Source organism: Apodemus sylvaticus, chromosome 21 (genome assembly GCF_947179515.1).
Source record: "Apodemus sylvaticus chromosome 21, mApoSyl1.1, whole genome shotgun sequence".
Classification (NCBI taxonomy): Eukaryota; Metazoa; Chordata; class Mammalia; order Rodentia; family Muridae; genus Apodemus; species Apodemus sylvaticus.
In genome coordinates this window covers 47,958,607-47,981,812 of record NC_067492.1, presented here as the reverse complement: position 1 = coordinate 47,981,812, position 23,206 = coordinate 47,958,607, and the positions used below count along the sequence as shown (strand labels likewise).

At 44.3% G+C, this 23,206-nt stretch overlaps 1 protein-coding gene across 1 annotated transcript in view; it reads left to right on the top strand.

Moving 5' to 3' along the window:
• Window positions 1-1,443: 1,443 nt before the first annotated feature.
• Rnf150 (ring finger protein 150) overlaps window positions 1,444-23,206 on the top strand; it is a 215,968-nt gene continuing 194,205 nt past the window's right edge. Inside the window, exon 1 of the mRNA XM_052166303.1 lies at window positions 1,444-2,554. Within this exon, the coding sequence (XP_052022263.1) occupies window positions 2,077-2,554 (478 nt within the window). The 5' untranslated portion in view covers window positions 1,444-2,076. The remainder of the gene's footprint in view (window positions 2,555-23,206) is intronic.

Here is a 23,206-nt window from a genome sequence, read left to right as displayed (position 1 = left end):
CCATGGCCAGTGCAGAGCTGGAAGCTTGTGAGTGCACATGAACATCATGACCTGAATGCCAGGCACCCTACGTGCCTGCCCGGAGGATACCAAGATTTCCTAGTTAATTGTTTTCTCGGAGCTTTATAATAGCAAGTTGCAGAAAGACTGTTTCATTACTAATAAATACCTCGGACGTGCCTAGAACCCTTGCAAGGATATTTTTCCAAAAAGCTGCAATGTAAACTTCCAGATCAGGAAATCACTTCATGAACATACCGTACAGTCTACAGACCTCATTCAAATGTCTCCCAATTATTCTGGACCCCAGCCAGAATCATCTGCTGGATTCAGCCATGCCAACTGAGTCTCTTCAAGTTGGATGTCTTCTGTCTTAGATTAGCTTAAGAATGTTAACATAGACCTTTCACTTCACAGGCTACATCCAGAGTCCATCCTGTGTTTCCTTATGAACAGACCTGGGATGTGTATATTGTGACAAAAACTTCTGGGGCTTTTCAGGACTTCTCATCAGGAGACTGGGTGGAAAATGTAATGTAAAGGATTAAGAACTATCATAGTCATATATAATAAATACGTAGACATATATTACTGGTTTCTGAAGCCATAGAAACCATTAGTGAGAAAGTGCAACAGACTAGATATCTAATTGTTAAAGAATTCTACTGTTAGAACTCTACTCTAGGAAACTGTTCTCCACTGGCTTCTTTTAATCTTTGTCACAACAGGAAAACACACCTTAAAACCGGTAACCAAAACAGCCCTCCTACCCCACCCCCACCTACTGACACTGTGAATCCTCTATCGCAGGTCATAGCTATTTAGAGTGGAGATGGTGACAAAATGTCTCAGTCTTAAAGTATGAGGGAAAGTCCACTTCCTAAGAAAACTAATGCCACATGATGGCTTCCAGAAGAGAGGACAGAAATCACTTTTACCCATACCACAGACTGGTCCTTACACCAACAAAGAGTGCATCCCTAAGGACCTCACCCCTGACTTAATAAATGTGAAATTCTCCTGAATTCATGCTGACTAGTCCTGGTTTAAAACTGGGATTCTGACAGCCATTGTCCTAGGCATTCAGGTCTGGGGTAAAGGGGCCTCATGACCAGTCAACCCTGGGATAAGTACCAGAGAACCTACCTTCTGCACATCTTCCAGAAAATGGAAATGCTGTACCAGGGAGGTACCTAGCTTTGCTGTATTTAAGACTCCCTCAATTATTCCCAATCCAAAGGCCTGAAGGTCTTTTTACCTTTTGCCCCGAACTGGTCTGGTGGAAACCTGAGTTTGAGGCCCAGCAGAGGTCGCTGAAGCCCAGGAAGAGAGACAGAGTGAGCGAGACAAGGGGAGGCCAGGAGCTTTGACATCATACTAAGCTCCTCCTTGCACGCACACATCACACACACACACACACACACACACACACACACACAAATACAGACACACACAAAACGCTGTACCCCTCTCCTTCTCCTCACGCTCTCTCCCATCCCATCTGCCCCGTACCACCCCCTCCCTCGGCAAGTGAGTGTCCCGGGCGTAGCCACCTAGTCTCGCCAGAAGCGCAGCGCCCACTGCCCAAAGGAATCCACGCGTACAGGAGCGACCTCCGCGACTGCAGCCGGACCGATAGTCCCAGCACCGGGGATCTCCAGCACCCCACCCCCGCCCCTCTCGGCCACGACAGAGCCTCGACCCCTTCCAAACCCGAGGAGCCCCGCCACCTCTATGAGAGAAGGCGACGCAGGGCAAAGGAGCAGGACGCCTGGCAGCCGGACTCCCCCGCAAGTGCGCGGCGCCCGCTCCGCGTCCGCGCCACGATCACCCGGGAAGCCCGATGCCAGCGCGGCGCGTCGGCTGAGAGGGGACAAGGCGGGTTTCTCCCGCTCGCCCCGGATCCGGTCTCTGCAGCGGCTGTGCGTCCCAGCCGGGGCTCCGCCGGCCCGGGAGTGAGTCGCAACCGCGGGAGGACCAGAGCGGCGGCCCGGGGTTGGCCCGGGCAAGGAAAGGAGGGACGGAGCTAGCTAGGGGAGGGCGCAGGGGGCGGGGAGGGGACCCCGGAGGAGAGAGATGACAATGTCTCTCATCCAAGCGTGCCGCAGTCTGGCTCTCTCAACATGGCTGCTTTCCTTTTGTTTCGTGCATCTGCTCTGCCTGGACTTCACCGTGGCGGAGAAGGAGGAATGGTACACCGCCTTCGTAAACATCACCTATATGGAGCCCGAGCCCGGGGCCGCGGTGGCAGGCGACGGCGGCGCCGAGCTGCACACGGAGAAGAGCGAGTGCGGGCGATACGGCGAGCACTCGCCCAAGCAGGACGCGCGCGGCGAGGTGGTCATGGCCAGTTCGGCCCACGACCGCTTGGCTTGCGACCCCAACACCAAGTTCGCCGCGCCGGCCCACGGCAAGCACTGGATAGCCCTCATCCCCAAGGGCAACTGCACCTACAGAGATAAGATCCGGAACGCGTTCCTGCAGAACGCCTCCGCTGTGGTCATCTTCAACGTGGGCTCCAACACCAACGAGACCATCACAATGCCCCACGCAGGTGAGCAACCCCGGGGGTGCCTGGCTGACGTGGGGGAGGGGAGCCCGAGAAGCGTCTAGGGAGATCTAGCACCGCCTCCGGGGCACCTCCGCCTGGGAAGTCCATGCAGCACCGGAGACTGGTCTCTTAAGTATGAACCTATTAAGTTTTGTTGTGCGTTGCCTGGGGACAGAGAAGGAGGTTACCAGCAAGAGAAGTTACAGTATGTTAGAGGAGTGTCAGAGAGTCTGGTTCGGGAGAGGGTTCACAGTGGTGGGGTGTCTTCTTACAGGAGAATTTGGGAAGTGAGGTTTGGGAGACAGGGAGATATTGTTCTTGATAGTGACCCATCTCAGCACCTGTTTGGAACCGGAAGTTCTGATAACTCATCTCTGCGCTTCGTTGTGTGTATCCGATATACATACCTGGTGCAAGTGTCTGTGTATCAAGAGGCAGGTCAAGTTACCTGCCTGCAGTGGACCACCTGCAAACTGCTCCCACGAAGTCAGGTTTCAGTTCTTCTCAGAAACCCTTTCCCTTGCTGAGACCATAAGTAAATAATGTTCAATGTACCAGTTCTGCCGGGCGGCCGGGGGGTGGGGGGGGGTCATCTAGAGAGACAGACTGATGGTGAACAGGGGTGAGGCATTGCAACGCCCAACAAGCCAAGAATAGCCACAAAGTTAGAATTACTTTCTACTGCTGTGTCGTCTTTTGCCTGCCTGGTTTCAGAGATGCACTCAAGAAAGATCTTTGTCAGTGATCACAGAGGCCAGGACTAAAAATAAGCATTATTGCCCCAATTCAACACAGTCTATAAGCAGTGTTTTGGTGAGAGAAATAACAGAAGCAACAAGGCTATGTTATTCATATTTGTTAGCACAAGACACTGATTGTAGGAAACCCGGCCTTTTTGAGCGCAAGCTACTGTAGAGGTACCTGAGAGGTGGGTCTTTTTTCCCTCACAGCATTTCCTGAGATGAGACAGGATATGGGAGAAATGACTGGAGTGTTGTTCTGGGTAGAGTCATCCAATCAAAACTATTCTTGCAATTAAAGGCCAAGATTTTAATAAGCATAGAGCTGGGATTAAACACCCAGATTGACTATATGTGCAGGCATATTGTCTTTAGAGACAGGTCTCCCTTTCAAGAGGTCATATCACCTATTAGTGAAATATACAGTTAATTTGTCAGAGTAATCAATACTAGCTGCTGTGGTCAAGGGCATTTGTTAACTTTCTTGAAAACAGGTTGGGAGGCAAAATGAAAATCAAGCCAGAAAACAGCATGGTTTTCATGAGGAGAGGCCGTTACCTTCTTAGACAACTTCCGACCCTGCATGGTAGAGACACTTGCTGCATCTCCTTCAGTACAATCACTTTTCCAAGGAGAGGCCTGCACTCTGATCTTGAGTCATAGCACCCCTGTGTAAACTCAGTCTCCAAGGATATTTGCACTGTGGAAGAGTCCCCGAGTCATATAAGGTATCTCTCAATTAACATTTAATATGGAGAATATAGATTCACGGAGTGGGAAGTAGGGCACGCAGGAGTTATTCTGGGTTCTGTAAACACCAAGGTTGTTAGTGGAATTTACGGATTCCATCAATGCATTCCCGTGTGTGAGCTTGGAATCTTAAACTGATCTTCTCTGTGCACAGCCTAATAGTTACCATTTGTTCCTGTCTAAGAAACTGTTTTCAGAGCAGCAGACACGCTGGATCAATTAATGGCTCAGCAGTCTTGAAGAAAGCTATAATTTGATTTTCTACACAAAGGATGCTTAAGGTATCCTGAGAAGGAAAGGGTTGGTAATGGTCTAAAACTTAATGCAGCATTTCTCCATGTCGAAATAACAAAAGTTGTGTCTGCTGTTACCCTTGACTCCCTGCTATGTCTTGGACACATTCCCATGTCAGTCAGAGGGGAGACTTCTGCAGGACTGTGTCAGGTGTGACCAAGGTGAGCATATGAGTTTGACTGTCAATCAATGTCCTACACTTTCTTCTAGGACCTGAAGGCTCAGCTTTCTCCTCATTAGATATGAGTCAGACTTGGGAATCCACTTAGCAAACCATGTACAGGTTAGATGTCCGTGGAATATGGTTATTTCATGATTGCAGATTGCAGTACACCGGGGGACATGATATCTCTCTCTCTCTCTCCCTCTCCCTCTCCCTCTCCCTTTCCCTCTCCCTCTCCCTCCCTCTCTCTCCCTCCTTCCCTCTCCCCCTGCTTACTTCCTCCCTCCCCCTCCCTCCCTTCTTCCCTTGTTTCTTCCCCCCTCCTTTCTACACACCCTCCCTTCCCTCCCTTCCTCCCTTCCTTCCATCTCTGTGTATTTGTCTCTTGTTCATGGAGTCTGGTTGAGTCCTTTATTATGTGGATTTGGTCTAGTTTCTCACATATCATACTCTTCACCATGTTTACCATGGCTGTAATAAATGTCTCTGATTACTATTTCATTTATTTTTAACTGCCAAAAAGCACTCCATATTTTATTTATTGTCAGTTGATGGGAACTGGTTATTCCTCCTTTGGGGTTTTTATGAATGGTGCGGTTATGTATATTCTTGAGTGTGTGTGTGTGTGTGTGTGTGTGTGTGTGTGTGTTTCTCCTAGGATTACACTGAGAAGTAGAATGTCTGGGTTACGTGGCTACTCTACGGCTTTGAAGGAACTGTCAGATCTCTTCCTCATGCTGGTTATTTTTTTGTCAACTTGGCATAGGCTACGGTCATCTAGGAAAGGGAGCCTCAACTGAGAGAATGGCCCCATAAGATTGGCCTGTAGGCAAGTCTATCAGGTATATTTGTGATTAGTGATTGATGTGGGAGGGCCCAGCCTGGTGTGGTCAGTGCCATGTCTGAGCAGATGATCCTGAGAGTTACAAAACTTAGCCCTACCACACAGGCCACTAAGCTGTCTTCTCCATGGTCTCTGCCTCCATGTCTTAATGCCTGCCCTTACGTCCCCCAGCGATGGGTTGTGATATGATAGTTATTCGATGAACCTCTTATCCTCCCCAGGTTGCCTTTGACTGTGGCAACAGAAAGCAGAGGAGGACATTTCTTGAGTATCTAAGTCATTTCTGATCCCTTCCAGTAGTCAAGAGGTGTCAGTTCCGGAACCTCCTCATGGGTGATTATGGTTAACCACCTTTTAATCAAGGTCAGTGTCTTCATTACAGTTCCATGTTGATGGCAGTTATATTTTTGTAGACATGATCTTGCTATATAGCCTAGGCTGGCCGCACCAGCTGCAGAGCCCTGGGGTTATAAGCCTGTGCCAGCTTGTGCCGCTGAACCTGACTTAACAGTGACTTCTTTAAAACATGCTCTCAAGTCATTTTCCTCTTTCATTTTGTTCTCCTTCCCCTTACATCAGCTATTCGTTGTTCTTTCCCAGACTTTTAATTCATGTAGCTTTTGTCCAAGAGAGGTGGCTACAACTGCATTCATGGGCCTTCAATAGAGTGGTAGGAAGTACAGCAGCTCTAGAGAATGTACCCATGGACCAGACAAAGGACTAGCCAGGAGCACCGGCTCCCTTGTGCAAGCCTTGACACGGAGATCTAGATGCACACAAAGGCAGTGAGACCTCTTCTTGGAGGTGGTCTGATGCCTGCCCAAGAGCTTTCCTTCAGGGTCCTTTGAGGGCAGGACATCAAAGCTTTCTGTAGGCCTTTGCAGAGAGCACAGGTTTAGGGGAGACCACTTGCCTTGTAAACCTCTGCTGTTTTCATGCGGTGTGACTTTGAGCAATTTAGCCAACCTCTCAGGGCTTGAGCATCCTATGCTGTGACAGAGGGTAGCAGTGTCTGCCTGAACTGCTTGTTGTGTGAATTTCATGGGTTAGTCTGTAGATACCTGTATCTTAGCTACATCTGAGCTGGCACTTGGCAAGGATCTCTCCGTGCCTTGGAGTTTGCTGTTTTGCATAGGATTGCTAGTTAGCCTCCCCTACGATCCACCTGCCTCCACCCTCTGGTGTAACTTCTGTATGTGGTTGTTGGGGATCTGAACTCCGGTTGCCATGTTTGCAAACACTTGATCCACTGGGTCATCTCCCTTGCCCCAGTGTTCTCTCACAACTTGGCGACACACAGCAACAAACAGAAACTGTGGGATGAACCACCAAATCCCCTGGCTGATCAAGCCTCTCGTGACCTTAATGCTTAGAGATACAGCAGTCACCCATTTCCAGTGGCCACCTCCATTGTCGGAAAGAGCATGTTGGGCTCTCCTGATAATTGGGGAGCTTCTTATTAATCTCTGATGACACCAGTGCCTTCTCTAGGCTGAAACTTCATTGTCACCAGGGTGAGGACATGCTCTTTACCTGTGGTGAATCCCCACCCACGTGTGCAAGCTCTCCGAATCTGAGTTACCATCTGGAAGAAGTTGTATTTCTCCCTGTTTCAAAGGCTTTAGCTGTTAGCTTTCTGTTTATCGATCACTAGTGCATAGTTAAGAGGTAGATAAATTTCCAGTTGCCTAAGAGGGACTCTGAGGGAGCCTGAGAGACTGGGTGGGGCAGGGGGGAGGCTGCAGAAGCTGCAGATCATCTTCAGTTCTTGGATAGGACGCAGATAGAGAACGCATGCATACTTGTGACTTCTCGAAGTTTAGGAGGGGCAAGGAGCTAATGGAAGCCCTGTCTGTGCAGACAGCCATGCCCTATTTAGTGCACGGGATTCTTCTACCTTGATGTCCCTTGCTTTGCTGGCTTGTCTCCGTCTGCCCGGGACCTCCATATGGGAGCGAGTTGCTTTGCTGAAATCAATTTTTAGGGCTCTCACATTTCTAGAGTGTCTCCATGAAGTTTTATTTTATATTTTCCACTAAGGTCCACGCTTTTCTCTCAGCATACCATCGCTCTCTCCTAGGGTAGTGCTAATGAGGACCAAGTCAACCCTACTCCATGAAGGGGGTAACCCAAGAACTTTTGGGCTTAACTTTAACAGTACTGAAGGAGCTCCCCTGACTATTCGCATTTCTTCAGATGAGCTGGTCACACAGACAGTAAGCTGTAGAACTTAGCCACAGATGCAGGTTGCCTGCCGGTGGAGTCTATGCTCATAGCCTGGACGTATGCGCGCATTTCCTCACGCTCCCTCTCAGTCAAAAGCTATTGCAAAATCTGGCTGTGGACAGTGGTCACTTAACACGGAGCACAGGACAATGCTGTAGGCTCATTCCGCTTTCACGGTCTGTAGGCAAACCCATCGACAAGTGCAGAACAGCATGTCGCCATAGAGACAGGAAATTACGCTTAGGCTCACAGCCTCTACATCTACCTCAGGCTCGTCACTTGGCCTGGCTCCTCACTTTCTGTCTTTGGTTGCAGCTTTCTTTATGGAATGCCAAGTTTGGATGACTTGATCTCTAAAAGCTATTAGAAATGTATGCTCTATGATTTAAAACATCAGGATAGATATATCAACTAAAGTTCAAGTTTTAAAAATTTTGTTGATGCGTAAAGTCAGTCACGTGCCTGTCTCTCTCGCTGGCAAGAAGTAGGCTGCCTCTAGCATGCGCTCCGTGCTCCCTAGTTAGCCTAAGTCCCCCAAACCTTTCATGGCGTCTTGGCGTCTGGCCAGCTCTATTCGCTTGTGCCCTCAGCCTCCGTACAAGTTGAGCATGTCTCCAACCTCAGCTTTACCACGATCCCACTACAGATGGGAAATGCAATTGTAAAAAACAGACGTGGTTCAGAAAAGGCAAAACATTTGCACCGTAAAGGTATTTAGAAACGGAAGGGGTTTCTTTGGGATACCAAGCTTGCTCTGGCGCTGGATTGGGCGAGACTAGGGACCTTGGGCGTTGTGGAAGTACCAGTCCCTGCATTCCGGTACCATTAACTCCTTTAGGGCTTTCCCAGGCCTGAGATCACATGGTGTACTGGCTGGTTTTGTGTGTCAACTTGACACAGGCTGGAGTTATCACAGAGAAAGAAGTTTCAGTTGAGGAAGTGCCTCCATGAGATCCAGCTGTGGGGCATTTTCTCAATTAGTGATCAAGGGGGGGGGGGAGGGCCCCTTGTGGGTGGTTCCACCTTTGGGCTGGTGTTCTTGGGTTCTATAAGAAAGCAGGCTGAGCAAGCCAGGGGAAGCAAGCCAGTAAGAAACATCCCTCCATGGCCTCTGCATCAGCTCCTGCTTCCTGACCTGCTTGAGTTCCAGTCCTGACTTCCTTTAGTGATGAACTGCAACATGGAAGTGTAAGCTCAATAAACCCTTTCCTCCCCAACTTGCTTCTTGGTCATGATGTTTGTGCAGGAATAGAAACCCTGACTAAGACACATGGTCTGCTGTTTAGCTCTCTGCCTTCACTTCAGCTTTCTGCTAAGATTCATACATAAGCTTGGCCTTAAGTTCACACACCCAGTCACCCTCTCGGCTGGTTTCTGTGTCCTTGTTTATTTTACACTAAACCCATAATTCACCCCATTTTTCCTGGCAGACAGCAGTCCAATAGCCAGGAATTGCAGCCTCTGTTATTAAAGGCCATAATTCATCAGTGGTGTTAAATAACAGTCTTGGCAGTGTTACTTTATATGGCCTAGGCATTTCCAGAAACTGAATGACTGGTTTACACATTTTTCAGTCATAGAAATCCACGTGTGGGGGATTTGGAAGGACTCTTAAATCCCCCTCTTCCTAATCATTAGCAAGAATTTAGTCATCATTCCAGTTTTCTCTCTCCTTAGAAATTCCCTGAATTTTCGAGAAACATCATGAAAGATCTCGGAGTCCTTCCTGCAGGGCTTGTCCTTGTAGCTTTTGGAAAGGGGTGCAAAGGTCACCCCTCTGGTGTGCAGTTAATGGCTTAGAAGACAATTTCCTCACTTAAAAGGAAGAAGCTCAACCATTGCAGTCACAGTTCTGGTTGGGAACTGCAGCATGTAAAGAACAGGCATTTTGGCAACACCTAAAAGTCGTTAAATTATCCCTGAAAGAGGTATCTCATTTTTTATTTACCCTAAAGCAGATCTTATTATTGCTGAGTAACTAACAGATGCGGAGGCCCTGCGTCTTTCCTAAGGTAAACTTTAGCTAAGGTGAAATTCAAATCTTTAGAGTATCTCAAGCCTTGAGGGTTTGTAGTAACACAAAACTCCAAGAAACAAGTCAAATTACAAGACAATTGCTCCACACTCTAGTTATAAGCGTTGCGTTAAATGGAATCCTTTTAATGGGTTCAGGATACATGGACTCTTATTTTAAACTTGGATGGACTAATCAGTGGTTTAATTTGTGAAAAGACAAATGTGCTTCCTATAATGCAATCAAATTATTAGCAGTCATGGTTAGAGCTAATCTTGCACCTTCCTTCCTCCATTATTTATTTATTTATTTATTTATTTATTTATTTACTTATTTATTTATTTATTTATTGTGTAGGTGTGCATATATGTGTGGGAGTGTACATGCCATGCCTTGTGTGTGTGACTAGTGGGCACCTCTCTAAGCCATGGCTCTCTTCCTCCATGTGGGCACATGATTGGACTCAAGTGCCCAGGATTGGCAACAAACATCTTTACACACTGAGCCGCCCCGAAGCTCAAATTCTTAGTTTTCCTACAATAAAAGAAAATTAGTTTTTCCTCATTGTTTCAAATGATGAATTAATTTCTGCACATAAGGTTTTCTTCTCTGGTTGGCCTGTCGCATGATTCACAGTGCTGTGCAGAAAGCCCATTTGTCAGGAAGCGGGAACTCGCCTTCTGGTGTGCTTGGCACTTTTATATGCAAGATGTGGACATATATTTAATAACAGTGGGGACTTTTAAATTTAAAAATAATGTTGTACTAAAGGTATGACTTCTAGGACCATGTATAAAGTGCCTAGTTAGGGTATGGTGATAGGCGCCCATGTTAGGAAGCAGGTCCCTAGGAAATCCTCTATTTTCTTAGCCGACCAGCTTGGTAGTTCTCAATTGTAGCTTTGAAAGCATTGCTCGCACCATTCACTGATTCACTGTGGACAAAGCAAAGAGGGGTCATGTGTGCATGTGTGCATGTGCGTGCGCTCACACACTCTACACACACATACACACACATGCACACATGCCTGCACACACATTACACACACACACACACACACACACACACACACACATATGCACGTGTGCCAGTTTTCTCCCTTTTCTTTTTTTCTTTACTTTCTACAGAAGTAATTCATCTGGCTATCATACCATTACAAACTTACCACATTGACATCAGAAATGTAATTCCAAATGGCCCAGCAGGTAAGGTGACAGAAAAAGATGTTTTGCCCTTCATTTATCGGGGAAGTTTCTAGAATATTCGTCTTTTCCTAATGCCCCAGAGCTAGCTTTGCCTTCAGTTCTGCTCACTAGCTGGCCTCCACACAAACGCACCCTGGCTCTCTCCAGTAAGAACAGCAGCTGCTGCTCCTCACCCTCAGAACACCTTTCATCTTCATACCGCTGTTGGCCTGTCCACCATCACCTGACAGAACCTAAGCCCCATGATAGCAAGACTTCTAGACCTTTCTTTGTTTATGGTTAAGTTCCCCACAGTTTGAAGAGCCCTTATCACACAGACAGTGCTCAGTAAATAGTGCTAAGTAGCCTAGAGGCCAGAAAGATGGATTACAGTATGTGGTGACCTTAATTTCACAAGAAAACCCAATTCTGACATTACACTCCCACTCTCTGATCCTGTGGCTCGTATACATGCAGTCCATTAGAGTTTCATTTGAGACTTCTACCATGAATGTGTATCCATTTTGTAAAAAAGGAAAGTAGGTCCCTGGTTCAGTTTACATCTAAGAGGAAAGAGGAAAGGGCATGCTGGTGACAGACTGAGGGGCATAAGACACCAAAATTATCTGTGGTCAGATGCGTGTGCTGTTTATTGTCATCCAGACTGATGAATAAACATAGGTCTTAGTCTTTAAAGTGATTTAAATGAAATAATATGCCAAATAGACAAAAATTTCAATACACACATGCACACAGATGGAACACCTGTATTCAGTTAATAAAAAAAGATTAAATTTTTTTTACAAATCAAGTGCTGGCTGGGGGGTGGGGTGGCTTCCCATCACTTGAGAGGCAGAGGCAGGCAGATCTCTGATTTTAAGGCTGTTCAGGTCAACAGAAAGAGTTCCAGGCCAGCCAGAGATACACAGAGAAACCCTGTCTTAAAGAACCAAAAAGAAAACAAAAGTAAAAATAAAAAGTAAAATTATTTGTTTATACATTGTGGCAGTTTGGCAGAGATCTTCAGATTTGGGGGCTCTGAATGCTTGGTAAGCAGTTGGTGACACTGCTGGGGTACACTGAGGGTGTGTGGCCTTGCTGAAGGAGCTGTGTCACTGGGAGTGGGTTTCGAGGTTTCACAAGCCATGCGCCCCTCACAGTTATGCTGCTTTTGCTTGCCGCTTTGGTTGGAGACTCTGTGGTCAGCATTCCTGCTGCATTGAATAGGTGCGTGACTCGCCACTGCCTCACTATTGTGACAATTGAGTCCTATCCCTCTGGAGCAATAAACCCCAAAGAAACCTTCTATGAGGTGCCTTGGTCATGATGTTTTGTCACAGCAATACAAAAGGAAGTGATATATCCATATACACATGCACATATTCAAGTATATTATGTGTATATAAATATGTACATGTATTATCTGGAGCTAAGGAAGAAAATGTAGACATATTACTTAATGCATTCAAGAGACAAATCAGCCATTTTCTTTGCTTCAGATAAAAATTAGTGTAAATCTTGCCTTCAATGTGATTTCCGTGCCAAATAGGAACATCGAATATTTTAAAAGGCAGAGCAAGATAAAAGTGACCCAGAATCCAACTGTTCACCTGCTTCTGTGTGTCTGAGTGTTTTGGCTGCACATGTGTGTGCCTGATGCCTGCTGAGGGCAAAGGAAGGCCCTGGATTCCCTGGAACTAGAGTTATGGGTGGTTGTAAGCCACCATGTGGGTGCTGGAAGGTTAACCTTAGGTCCTCTAGAAAAGCAGCACATACTCTTTACTGTGGAGTTATTCCCCCCAGCTCCTGCTCTGTTTACTCACTTTGTTCTATTGAATTATTTTTTTTTTACCAAATTAAGAATTTATTATGTGTATATTATGCAAATGTATGTATTTGCAGATTTGAAAATGTTAACGGTATATTTTGAAATTTCTTTGATATCCCACATTTTTCTGGGGTATTGTTGCCTCCCTCTGACATCGATGGAACCTCCTGATGTAGCTCAGCTCAAGTTCGAGAACAGCTCCATTGTCAAAGACTTGCCAAGCTTGGCTGCAGAGCAGGTCTCTGGGCTGTCTGTTTTGTCCGAGAGCGGGTTAGTGAACTCTTCAGGTGTTCTCATTGTAGGAAAAACCACGCTTCAGTTATGGGTGGTGATGCTGACACGGAGCAGTCTCATCCCAGCTATGGGCATCGCATGGCTGCAAGCTGGATTAATTTAGCAGCTGATATAAGTCGCAGGAGGTGGAGAATCCAAAGGAGAAAATGATAGAACCGTCCAGCTGTGACTGTGCTGCCTCTCCCCCCACACTACATAGCTCTGTGTCTGAGGATATTAAGTGCAAACTAGCAGCAGCACTCAGGAAACTGTTTTCATTTGTGGTTCTACCTCAACTTGTCTGTACCCCCGGAAGGCCTCTCCTTCCTCTGAGTCTCATTTTCTATCATTGGACCCTCCTAATAGGATCTCAGTTTCCGTCAGTTTCCTCCCCCTGACTGCAAACTAGAATCAGTAGCAAAGTTGAAAATTGTTGCTCCCCAGACCAGTCTACAGAGAGCCTGATATGGTCAGGGTGGCATGAGGTGGGCCCTGGGATGTTGCTAAGATCAACAGCCAAGATTGACAGCCTCTGCTCCACACGGAAGTCCCCTCAAGGTTGTTTTGTTGCTGCTGCTGCTGCAACTCAGTGCTGCTTTTTAATTCATACAAAAAAAATATTACAAGAAATAAAACCATGTAGTTCAAGTCCTCTCTTCCAAGGACTGTAAAATGCACAGTAAAGACTTGCCAGTCCCCACCCCACAGAATCCCTCTTTTATGTTAACTTATTTTTTCTCAGTTATATAGCATGGGTGTGTTAATTTTGTATTTTCTAGCTGATACATAAAATCTACATATACGACTGTGGTATACTATGGTATTTCACTATCTGTATACATTGTGTTGTTTGAACTAGGGTATCTTCAAACATCTATCATTTCCTTATAGGATAAATATTCAAAGATAATTCTCCTTGCTTTTTAAGATGTGCAATATGTTATTGTTATTTGTCTCTTGCTGTCCAAGCTTCTTACACCTCCCAACTGTAACATCTCTTCACCCTGTCTGCCCTCTTCTTTCCCTAAGTTCTTCTATCACGTGGTTCATTATTAATGGTGTAAAGAAATTATGTGATTGTTTTGAGAGTTTCAAAATCTCACTTGAAAACATGCAGTAGTTTTAATTTATTAATTTCTCAATGACTAAAGCAATGAAATGATGGAGGCCACATGTTCAGTAAATATTATTGAATCATGAATTAGTGGCTCCACGGTAATGATGGGATTTTGGCAACCAGAAATGAGCTCAAGAGATGGTGTGCACATGGAGTGCCAGAGAGCATGTAGTGAGCCGTGGTGACAGGGCCACGATGAGGAAGTGAATGGCGTGCGATTTCAATCATCAGCATGCTAATTATTTATGTTTTTTTCTTGTTGTCTTTCACTCTGAAGAGGGTGATTCCACATTGCTTTTACCACTAAGACAGATCCCCATCTCTCTCACACAGTTGTCAGTACCTAGGATAGGGCACAGAATAGGTGGTGGTGGTGGTGGTGGTGGTGGTGGTGGTGGTGGTGGTGGTGGAGATGGCTAAGGACACCAAAGCCATCAGGCACTGCAGATAGACGTCTGAAGTCAGCCAGCAGGTGAGCATGCTTGCCCTGCCACCTTTCTAGGAGGGGAAAGGCAAGAGGCGTGCCCTAAGAGCTGAATGTCTGGCTCGGCCAGGTGCCCAAGAGCTCAGGAAGGGAAACTTTAACCCCAGCTTTGGAGTCCTGTTTGTAAAATGAGCATAGCAAATTCTCTATCAGAGTTGTTGTCTCTTAGAGGATGTAATATAGCCACAGATCAACTCTGAGAACTGAATACTCACGAACTAGAACGATCAATCGTTTAAAGAAGTATATTCTGAAGACAATTTCATCTGACCACCAGCATTACTACCATATCAGTTCAAGTGACCGTAGACCTTACAAGGACTTTCCAGTAGGCCAGAGGCCAAGCCAGAGGTTCGTGTTGACCTCCCTGCCTCCTGACCCTCCACCCAGCCCAGCCTCCTCCTCCCATGAATTCCTTTCTAAATGTTCTTTGCTTCTTGCCTTAGATGGTTTAGGCTTATTCCAAATCCAAGGCCACTAGAAATCTCTTGTCTCAAAAATTTTAAAGTAGAGTTATTTAAACAACTTTTATACATCTGGAATATTTGATATTGATAACAAACAATAACACACACATACACACACACACTCAAATATACACACATACAGATTCACTTCTGTGAAGAGTTCTATGCACAAAGCCCTTGTACAGTGCTAACTAGCATAGATTTTGTGATGTGTCTCAATATTTAAGGATATCAACCGATGTTCTGATTAACTCTCACCCCGCTAGGTGGCTTTTACATGGTGGGGTGGCTTTAAGAGGAAGTGTTTAAAGGAAGGAGTAAAAGCCTGCCAGGCTCGCCTTGGAGTGCACCTCCTCGGATTCTCCCCAATGATCGTGCGAAGGGATGCCTGAATCTAAGTTGTATTCTGCAGATTAAGAAGTCCTTACTCAGAGCTTCTGGGCTAATATCCACTTATCAGTGACTGCATTCCATGTGTGTTCTTTTGTGAATGAGTTACCTCACTTAGTATGATATTTTACAGTTCCAACCATTTGCCTAAGAATTTCATGAATTCATTGTTTTTAATTGCTGAGTAGCATTCCATTGTGTAAATATACCACATTTTCTGTATCCATTCCTCCACTGAGGGACATCTGGGTTCTTTCCAGCTTCTGGTCATTATAAATAAGGCTGCTATACCAAAAACACAACTCACATATCAAATCATTCCCAAGAAGAAGGAAGGAGAGGGCCCTGGTCCTGGAAAGACTTGATGCAGCATCGTAGAGGAATATCAGGACAGAGAAGTGGGAGGGGGTTGATTGGGGAACAGGCACAGGGAAGAGGGCTTATGGGACTTATGAGGAAGGGGGAAATCATATGGAATGTAAACAAAGAATATAGAAAATAAAAAAAAAGAAGTCATTACTCCTTTCTCAGCCTTTCAGAGGCTGAACTTTGTGACTTTCTTGAAATCCTCTCCACCAGATTACAACGCAATTCAGTTAAGTTAGAAAGTCTCATTAATTAAATAATTCTTGTAATTTTGCTTCCTGCCATCTGATAGCTCTACTTTCTTGTACTGAGCTAGCATATTGAGTAGTAACCTATTATTTACAAAAGTCTTTTGTATTTAAGTTTCCCAATCTAGTCACAGGGTAAAAATATATAAGCAAGAGGAAAAAGAGCCATTTTCCTTAGTGGATGTCAATTAGAATTCGTTTTGAACCTTAGCACAATCCTGAACTGCTCAACACTTTTACATTTTGAAAAGCTGGTGTGTAATTGCTACAATGGATTTTGCGAATTTAAGAATGAGCGGGAACTTGGTGTTAAAATGAAGTTTCTGAGTAGATTAATATATTAGAACCTACTCTAATGCTGTGTTGAAGCAATTACAACTCACTGGGTTGTGAAAACATCTTCTGTTGTCTCCTATTAGCAGTTCATCCCATTTACAACTTAACCAATTTAAATAAGAAACTATAAACACACACACACACAGAGCTCAGATTTCAGCTCTTGATTGGTTTACGTGATGATTGCCATATACTAAAATAAATAAACAAACAACAAAGAGATTGTGTGGTCATGCAGGAAAACTGATCCAAGTCATTCCAAAGCCCTATGAGTCTCAATCTCAAATTCTATCCATATTTTTTTTTTGAAGAATAAGAATTTCAAGCACAACAAACACATCACCCTTCTAGAGACAGTGGAGAATGCAAATAGGATGCTGTTGGGGTACCTACCATGTTACCTACAAGTGGTGTGGAGGTCTGGTTTTTTAGTGCTCCAGGCTCAGAGGAAAGGGATTATCCACGAGTGGGTCTCATTGGTCAGGGTCGCTGGGAGCAGGGATAAACCTCAGATGTGTATGACATAATCCTCTCCACCTCCCAGTGACACTCCTCTAAGCAACTCCCCTGAAACCCCAATTTAGACCTGCCTCAGTGTTCATGAACTCAACCTTCTAGCAGTACACAGGCGGGCTCCCCAGAGTGGGGTCTGCAAAGCTCCCACAAAGGTCTTGAAGGGAGATGAGTGAGGAGAAACAGTCAGCACCCACGCTCTGAGGGGCAGACTGGCGAGGCTGTCGCCCAGAGCTCTGCCTCCCTTCACTCAGGAAACCACGTTGTGGAGGAAAAAGAAACCAAGGAATTCTTTCTACAAAAATATTGTTTTCAGTTCCAGGCTTATATATTTGATTAACACCTCACTTATTAGAGGAACTCAGAAACCCTTTATTGGATGAAATACTTATCAGAAAGAAAAGGCATTGCTGTTCACTCCAGGAGGTAGGTACTAGGGAACATACTCTCTATCTCAAGATTACTCAAATAATTTCCACTTATAACCCTTTTCAACCCAAGAAACATGAAATTCCAGGCATATAGGCACAAAAAAGATATACAGATGAAATACTTGTTGATAATCCTAAAACATTTATTTTAAACCACTTCTTTGATTACATATAATTTACTATTTATCAGGGACAGAATAAGATATGCATGCTAATGGAATTCATGTGCTTGTGTGCTTGTATGTCTGATCTTGTTGGTATCTTTAATATCCAGGATATAGAATATAAACATTACTGACAGCCTTTGGAACTGATCAATACTTTGATGTCGTATCATCAGTGCTGAGAATCAGCACACAGTACAAAATGGCAAAAATATGTGTAAAGTCATTTCAGAAATGTGTACGTTTGTGTAGGTGTGATCATGTACTCATGAACAGGTATGTGTTGTGTCCATATGCATATGGAGCCCAGCAGCTAGCATGGGATGCTTTCCTTCATCATACTCTACCTTATTATTTAAGATAGGGTCTCTCACTGAAGTTGGGGCTCACCAGCTTGGCTAGGCTGGTTGGACAATGGGATGTAGAGATCCTCCTTCTCCTCCCAGCATGGGAAGCAATACAATGTCATGCCTGGCTTTTGCCTGGTGCTGGGAATCCAAACATGGGTCACCATGCTTTTGGGAGCAAGTACTTACTGAACCAACTTTCCAGCCCCACAAGATAGCAATTTTTAAAACCAAGTATTCTAATATAGTATAATATAAAGATTAGCTAATATACTTACATGCTGAAGAATAGCAATAGAAAAAAAATTCACATCTTTGTTTCCCATCATTGAGTCATTGTGGTTCTATAAGAGCAGAACATTTCACAAGTGCAGCAAAAACCCTGAAGTTCATAACACACAGTAAACTTAAAGTGTCATGCTTCGGGCACTTTGATTAGTGTTGCATGCTGGGAAACATGTGTTGTGCAAAGTGGGTGTGCTGTGTGTTCAGAACGGGGGCTGCAGTGGAGTCTCCAGATTCAGTACAAGTGACCGTAGCCAAACGCACTTTGGATTAATTATGCGTTTCATTTTAAATTAATTTGTGGTTATTATGAATTTATCATTTTTGGCATTACTACTTTTGTGTGATTCCCCACATTTAGTTACACAGCCACGTGTAAGATGCACAGTTGAGCCAGCTAAACTGCCTGCTCCCTTTCACAGGAAAATTTGACCACAGTCACAGATTTGCCTAAGAGCATCAAAGCTGTGATCTTAATCTAAAGCATGCAGAGTTTGAGTATGTCGGGAGATACATAATGTTTTTAATTCACCAGGAATTTTATGTTTACAGTATTTTATAGGGGCAGATTTTCTTAAAGCTAATAAGCTATCTGGATATACTGTTTCCCACAAAAATTAGGTAATGTAATAATTTTCCATTGGCATTCTACTTTTGAGATATTTGCAGAATTCCACATCTTTTTGTTGAATAAGATGTACTTCTTCTTATAGATTTAATTATTCTACAAGTAATGCTTTGCCCCCAGGGTACATGGTAATGCCTATGATAGATTATACTCCTTGTCTGTATATGTTGGCTGAATTAATAATCACAATTCTCATAGAATGATATACTCTTTCTAGTCAAACGTGATGGAGTTCTTAAAGAAATGAGTTTTACTCCTACCCAGAATGCTATTAATATAAAAGAGGCCGATGCAAATTCTTCATACTGAATGCTAATTTTACTTTTATGAAAAAAAATCACTCTATTTATATTCTCTTCCTGTGATTTTCAAAAATATATACATTAGTATTACATGTGCAAACCCATATCATCCCCTTACTTGAAAATGCTATTTCAAAATCAAGAATAGTGAGTGACAGAATTCCCATCGTGTGAATTAAAGGTGTCTGCATGTGTAAAGTATCGTAGGTTGTGACTGCGCTTGGCTACGCCTGATCTGTGTAGTCCCAGGACAGTTTCCCTTGCTCATCAAATTGCTACCATCTTGACTTTAAATGCAACCTTCTGTGGTCCTTCAGACTCAGTAACTCGCTTGTCAACCTTTAGTGTCTCTCCTGTTGCTCATTTCAGCATCAATCCTGGTACACTGCATTGGTAAAATTCTTACAGAAATCATTAATGGCCTTTCCTCTCCACCTCTAAGTATGTGTATGTGACTTTGCTCTTGCACAGAGCACTGCTGTGACAGGCCAAGAAAGGTCTAACTGTGCAAACCTACACTCCACCTAAACAAATTTTGATCTATATTTTTTTGTGTCTGTAGCGTTAACTGCCCATACACTACTGTGTTACTTTAAAAATAATCACAAAATAAAAGTCAGATTTCCACTGATGGGAGATTTTGGTGGTCATCAAGTTCTTTATATAAATGATTAAAAGTTGTGATTTCTAATATTATTTTGCCAGTGAGATATACCTAGTGCCTTCCCTCAAGATCACAAGTATGTGATCTGCATGGCTGGGAGGAAGGCTTTCTTCTGTGTTTGGAGAACATTTCCCCCAGCCTTTGACCCTCAGCCGCAGTGTGACTACTGCTGTCAGCCTGGTGACCTGTGACCCCGCCATGAAGGTTTGGCGATGGCTGCTCTGACTCTCAGAGCATCGTTCTCCAGTGATTTACCAAGCATGTTTCTCCTTGGTAGATCGCAAGCAGCAATGCCTGCCCTCTAATCAGACCCCTAGTCAAGTCTCAGCTTGCTTGAATCAATCACCAGACAGCATTTCACCTCAGTACTTTAATGGATTCATGACACCTCGCCTGATACTGAGCAAACCAAGATGTCCCCAGAGACCATGTGGAAACCACATTCATAGCATTCTTTGTTTTTTAACATGTATTTATTTACTCATTTTTCTATCCTGATTGTTGGTCCCCACACACAAGTCCCTCCCCACCTCCTCTGAGAGGGTGGGGGTCCCCTGGGTATCTCCGCCACCCTGGCACATCAAGTCTTTGGGGTTGATCCTCTCCCACAGAGCATTCTTAACCACCCTAAGGTTGGTTCTCTTTTACACTAATCCTTCATCTCTCACCCTCTTGCAGCTTCGGAAGCCCTTTCGCTCCATCTTTCTCCCTGTCTGTCCTCGTAAGACTGCACCTCAGGCTGCTACTATTTGGTTCGTGTGTTTGGAGACCCATGAAATAGATGGAGAACAGCATCAAACATAGAGCTGAGCACACATCCCAATGCGTCTGATTCTTTCTAGGATCTTGGTTCCCCTTGTCCTTTGCATCTTCACGTGGCCATCAACTTAAATAGCCTAGCCATCTGTTATATTTCCCCTGTCTTAGAAATCTTTTTAAATCTTGTGTGTACATGAATGTGCCCAAGTGAGTGTATGTGCCTTGGAGGGGCACACAGAAACCAGGAGAGGGCCCTGGAATTGGAGTTACGGGGAGTTCTAGGGCCCCTGGCATAGGGGTGAGGAACCAAATATGGATGCTCTACAAGAACAGCAAATGTCCTTAATCATTGAGTTCTTTGTCCAGCCTGATGCACATCTTACACTGACTCATTGTCATCATGGGAAGGTTATTCTGAGATGAGTTGTTTCAACAGAGGTGGAAGAAAATAAGTCCAATGATTTTGCTTGTGCCATTGTATATCCAAGGAATCCCTCTGTCCTAAGAGTCCCTCTGTCCTAGGAGACCCTCTGTCATAGGAGTCCCTAGGCCCTAGGAGTCCCTCTGCCCTAGGAGTCTTTCTGTCCTAGGAGTCCTTCTGTACTAAAAGTCCCTCTGCTATAGGAGTCTTTCTGTCCTAGGAGTCCCTCTGCCCTAGAACTCCTCTGTTTGAGGACTTCTTCTGCTCTAGGACTCCTTACAATCTTGCCTTCAAGAGACGTCTGAAGTACTATCTCCATTTTAAAGATTCTTCCATGTGACTCCTTCTAGATATGGATGCTTTTTTAAAGGACACCCTGTTGTGCTTAGTTTGCACGCATTTTAAAGCATTTATGTCGTTGTACATGAATCTCGCTGTTGTGTGTCTATCCGTACACATTAGATTTCAAAGGACTCAGAAGAAGAGTGTCTTCTTTATCCTTGATTCCTTTCTACCAAGTGCTATAGGAGTAGAACTGCAGACTCTTAGAACATGTTTTATAGAACTGAAGTGATCATAGAATTCTAGCTAGTGTATCTAACAGACTTCTTATCAAGTTTAGAGTTACAATTTCTACCACATAAAACATAAGTAATGAAATATAGAGGGAGAGAGAGATGACAATTATGATAATGTCTTACCTGGAACAAAATTGGGTCAAGGATAAGCAGCTACTGATTTCTCCTTGGGTCTACATTGTGAAATTGTCATTGTTACCGCCCCTGTTCTCTACTGTACCTTGCTCATGATGCGGAGACATTTTGAGCAAAGAATCTCAGTGATTGTCTCAGAAATTTAGGATTAGGGTTATTTTGGGGTTTTACAGATGAGGTTAATAAGTTTAACTAACATACCCCAAGTTTCTTGCTAATACAGTAACATATCTGGGACTTGAGCCCCAGGAGTTCTGAAGACTGAGCGATAATGATGAAGGGTAAGTGTTACTGTCTTCGTGCTGCAATTAAGAGTCAAAGAAATGAGTGAGTCCCCTCCAATGACACATGGAACCGCTTATTAACTCATGCAAACTCCCCCAAACTCAAGCAAATCTCTCATTGGACAGAGCCTTCATTTGTGTAACCTTCAAATACAGTGCTTAGAATTCCATCAAATCTAAATGTCACCAGTTTAAAGAAGTAACAGTGTTGTATGTATGTAGAAAAAAACCCACTCTCACAATTTAGCTGTAGCTGACATTGACAGTACAACACATCATTATTTCAGAGATGTTAGGGAGTTTTCTTAATCTCCTTAGAACTGATAAAATATATTAGATGCTTAGTGGGGAAATGCTACAGAATGCTGACTGTAGTAATTCAGTATAGAATCTGGTCCATGGGAAGTACTAAATAGATGATTCTTAAATATAAAAATATAAGCTAGCAATAAAAACCAGTAGATAATCTAAGAAGCCTTCAATAACTGACACTAGAAATATTGGCAGTTCACTCAAAGAGAATGCCATGTTCTAGAATACATTTTAGGAAAACAGTTAGGAGAGTGCTGAATGCAAGAGGACTGGGTGAAAACGAGCCCTTCTGACTGGAAGAGCAGTGAAGACCTGTGTGCTGCACATGTGCCCCAGGCCTAGAAGCAGTTAGGGATGCTGCAGTGATGGGGAAAGGAGCGTGTGCTTTGGGAAGAGAGTGAACTCAGAGCATCCCTCCCTGAATGCTGTGCTACACAGTCAAGTGCAACATCTCACCACAGAATCAGCAGCAGGGAAGGGGAACTGGGGCAGGTTAATGCACTGAGCCCTATTGGTTGTAATAAAAATGTAACTGGTGTCCCGGGACTTTTCAGAAGAAACCAGGAAAATCTATTAGAGAAGAATTGGCAAATCCTCTACCTTTGCCCCAGGACAGTGTGATGGAATTTTAATGAGCTAACAAAAGAATTAAGTGGTTTCCCCATTTGAACAGCTGCATTGTATCTTGTTAAAGTGCTTTGAACTTTTCCAGCTTGCTGGAAGTTATTCATATGTAAAAGAGGTAATGTACTTTATAGATAAAATACCTTTGTCACGGCAGCCAAGTGGCATGTGGGTTGTGTCAGCAAAGGATTAGCAGACTCACAACCACCTCACAAGGAGTCATCGTCACCTCAGCTCCATTTTGAATAAAAGCAAAAGAAACTATCCTTTGTTAGAATTTACAGTGGGCCATGCCATTCAGACAGGGTGCCTGCTTGGGTGAACACAACCTGACTGAGTCCCGGATCGGATCACAGCTCTGTTTCACAATGGTTTGCTGCCTGCCTCAGTTTCCTTGTATATCAAGTGCAAGGAGTAAAACAGTGCATGTTTCCCAGGTTCTTCTGAATGTAAATAAGCTTAATGAATCTGTTCGTTGTGTCTC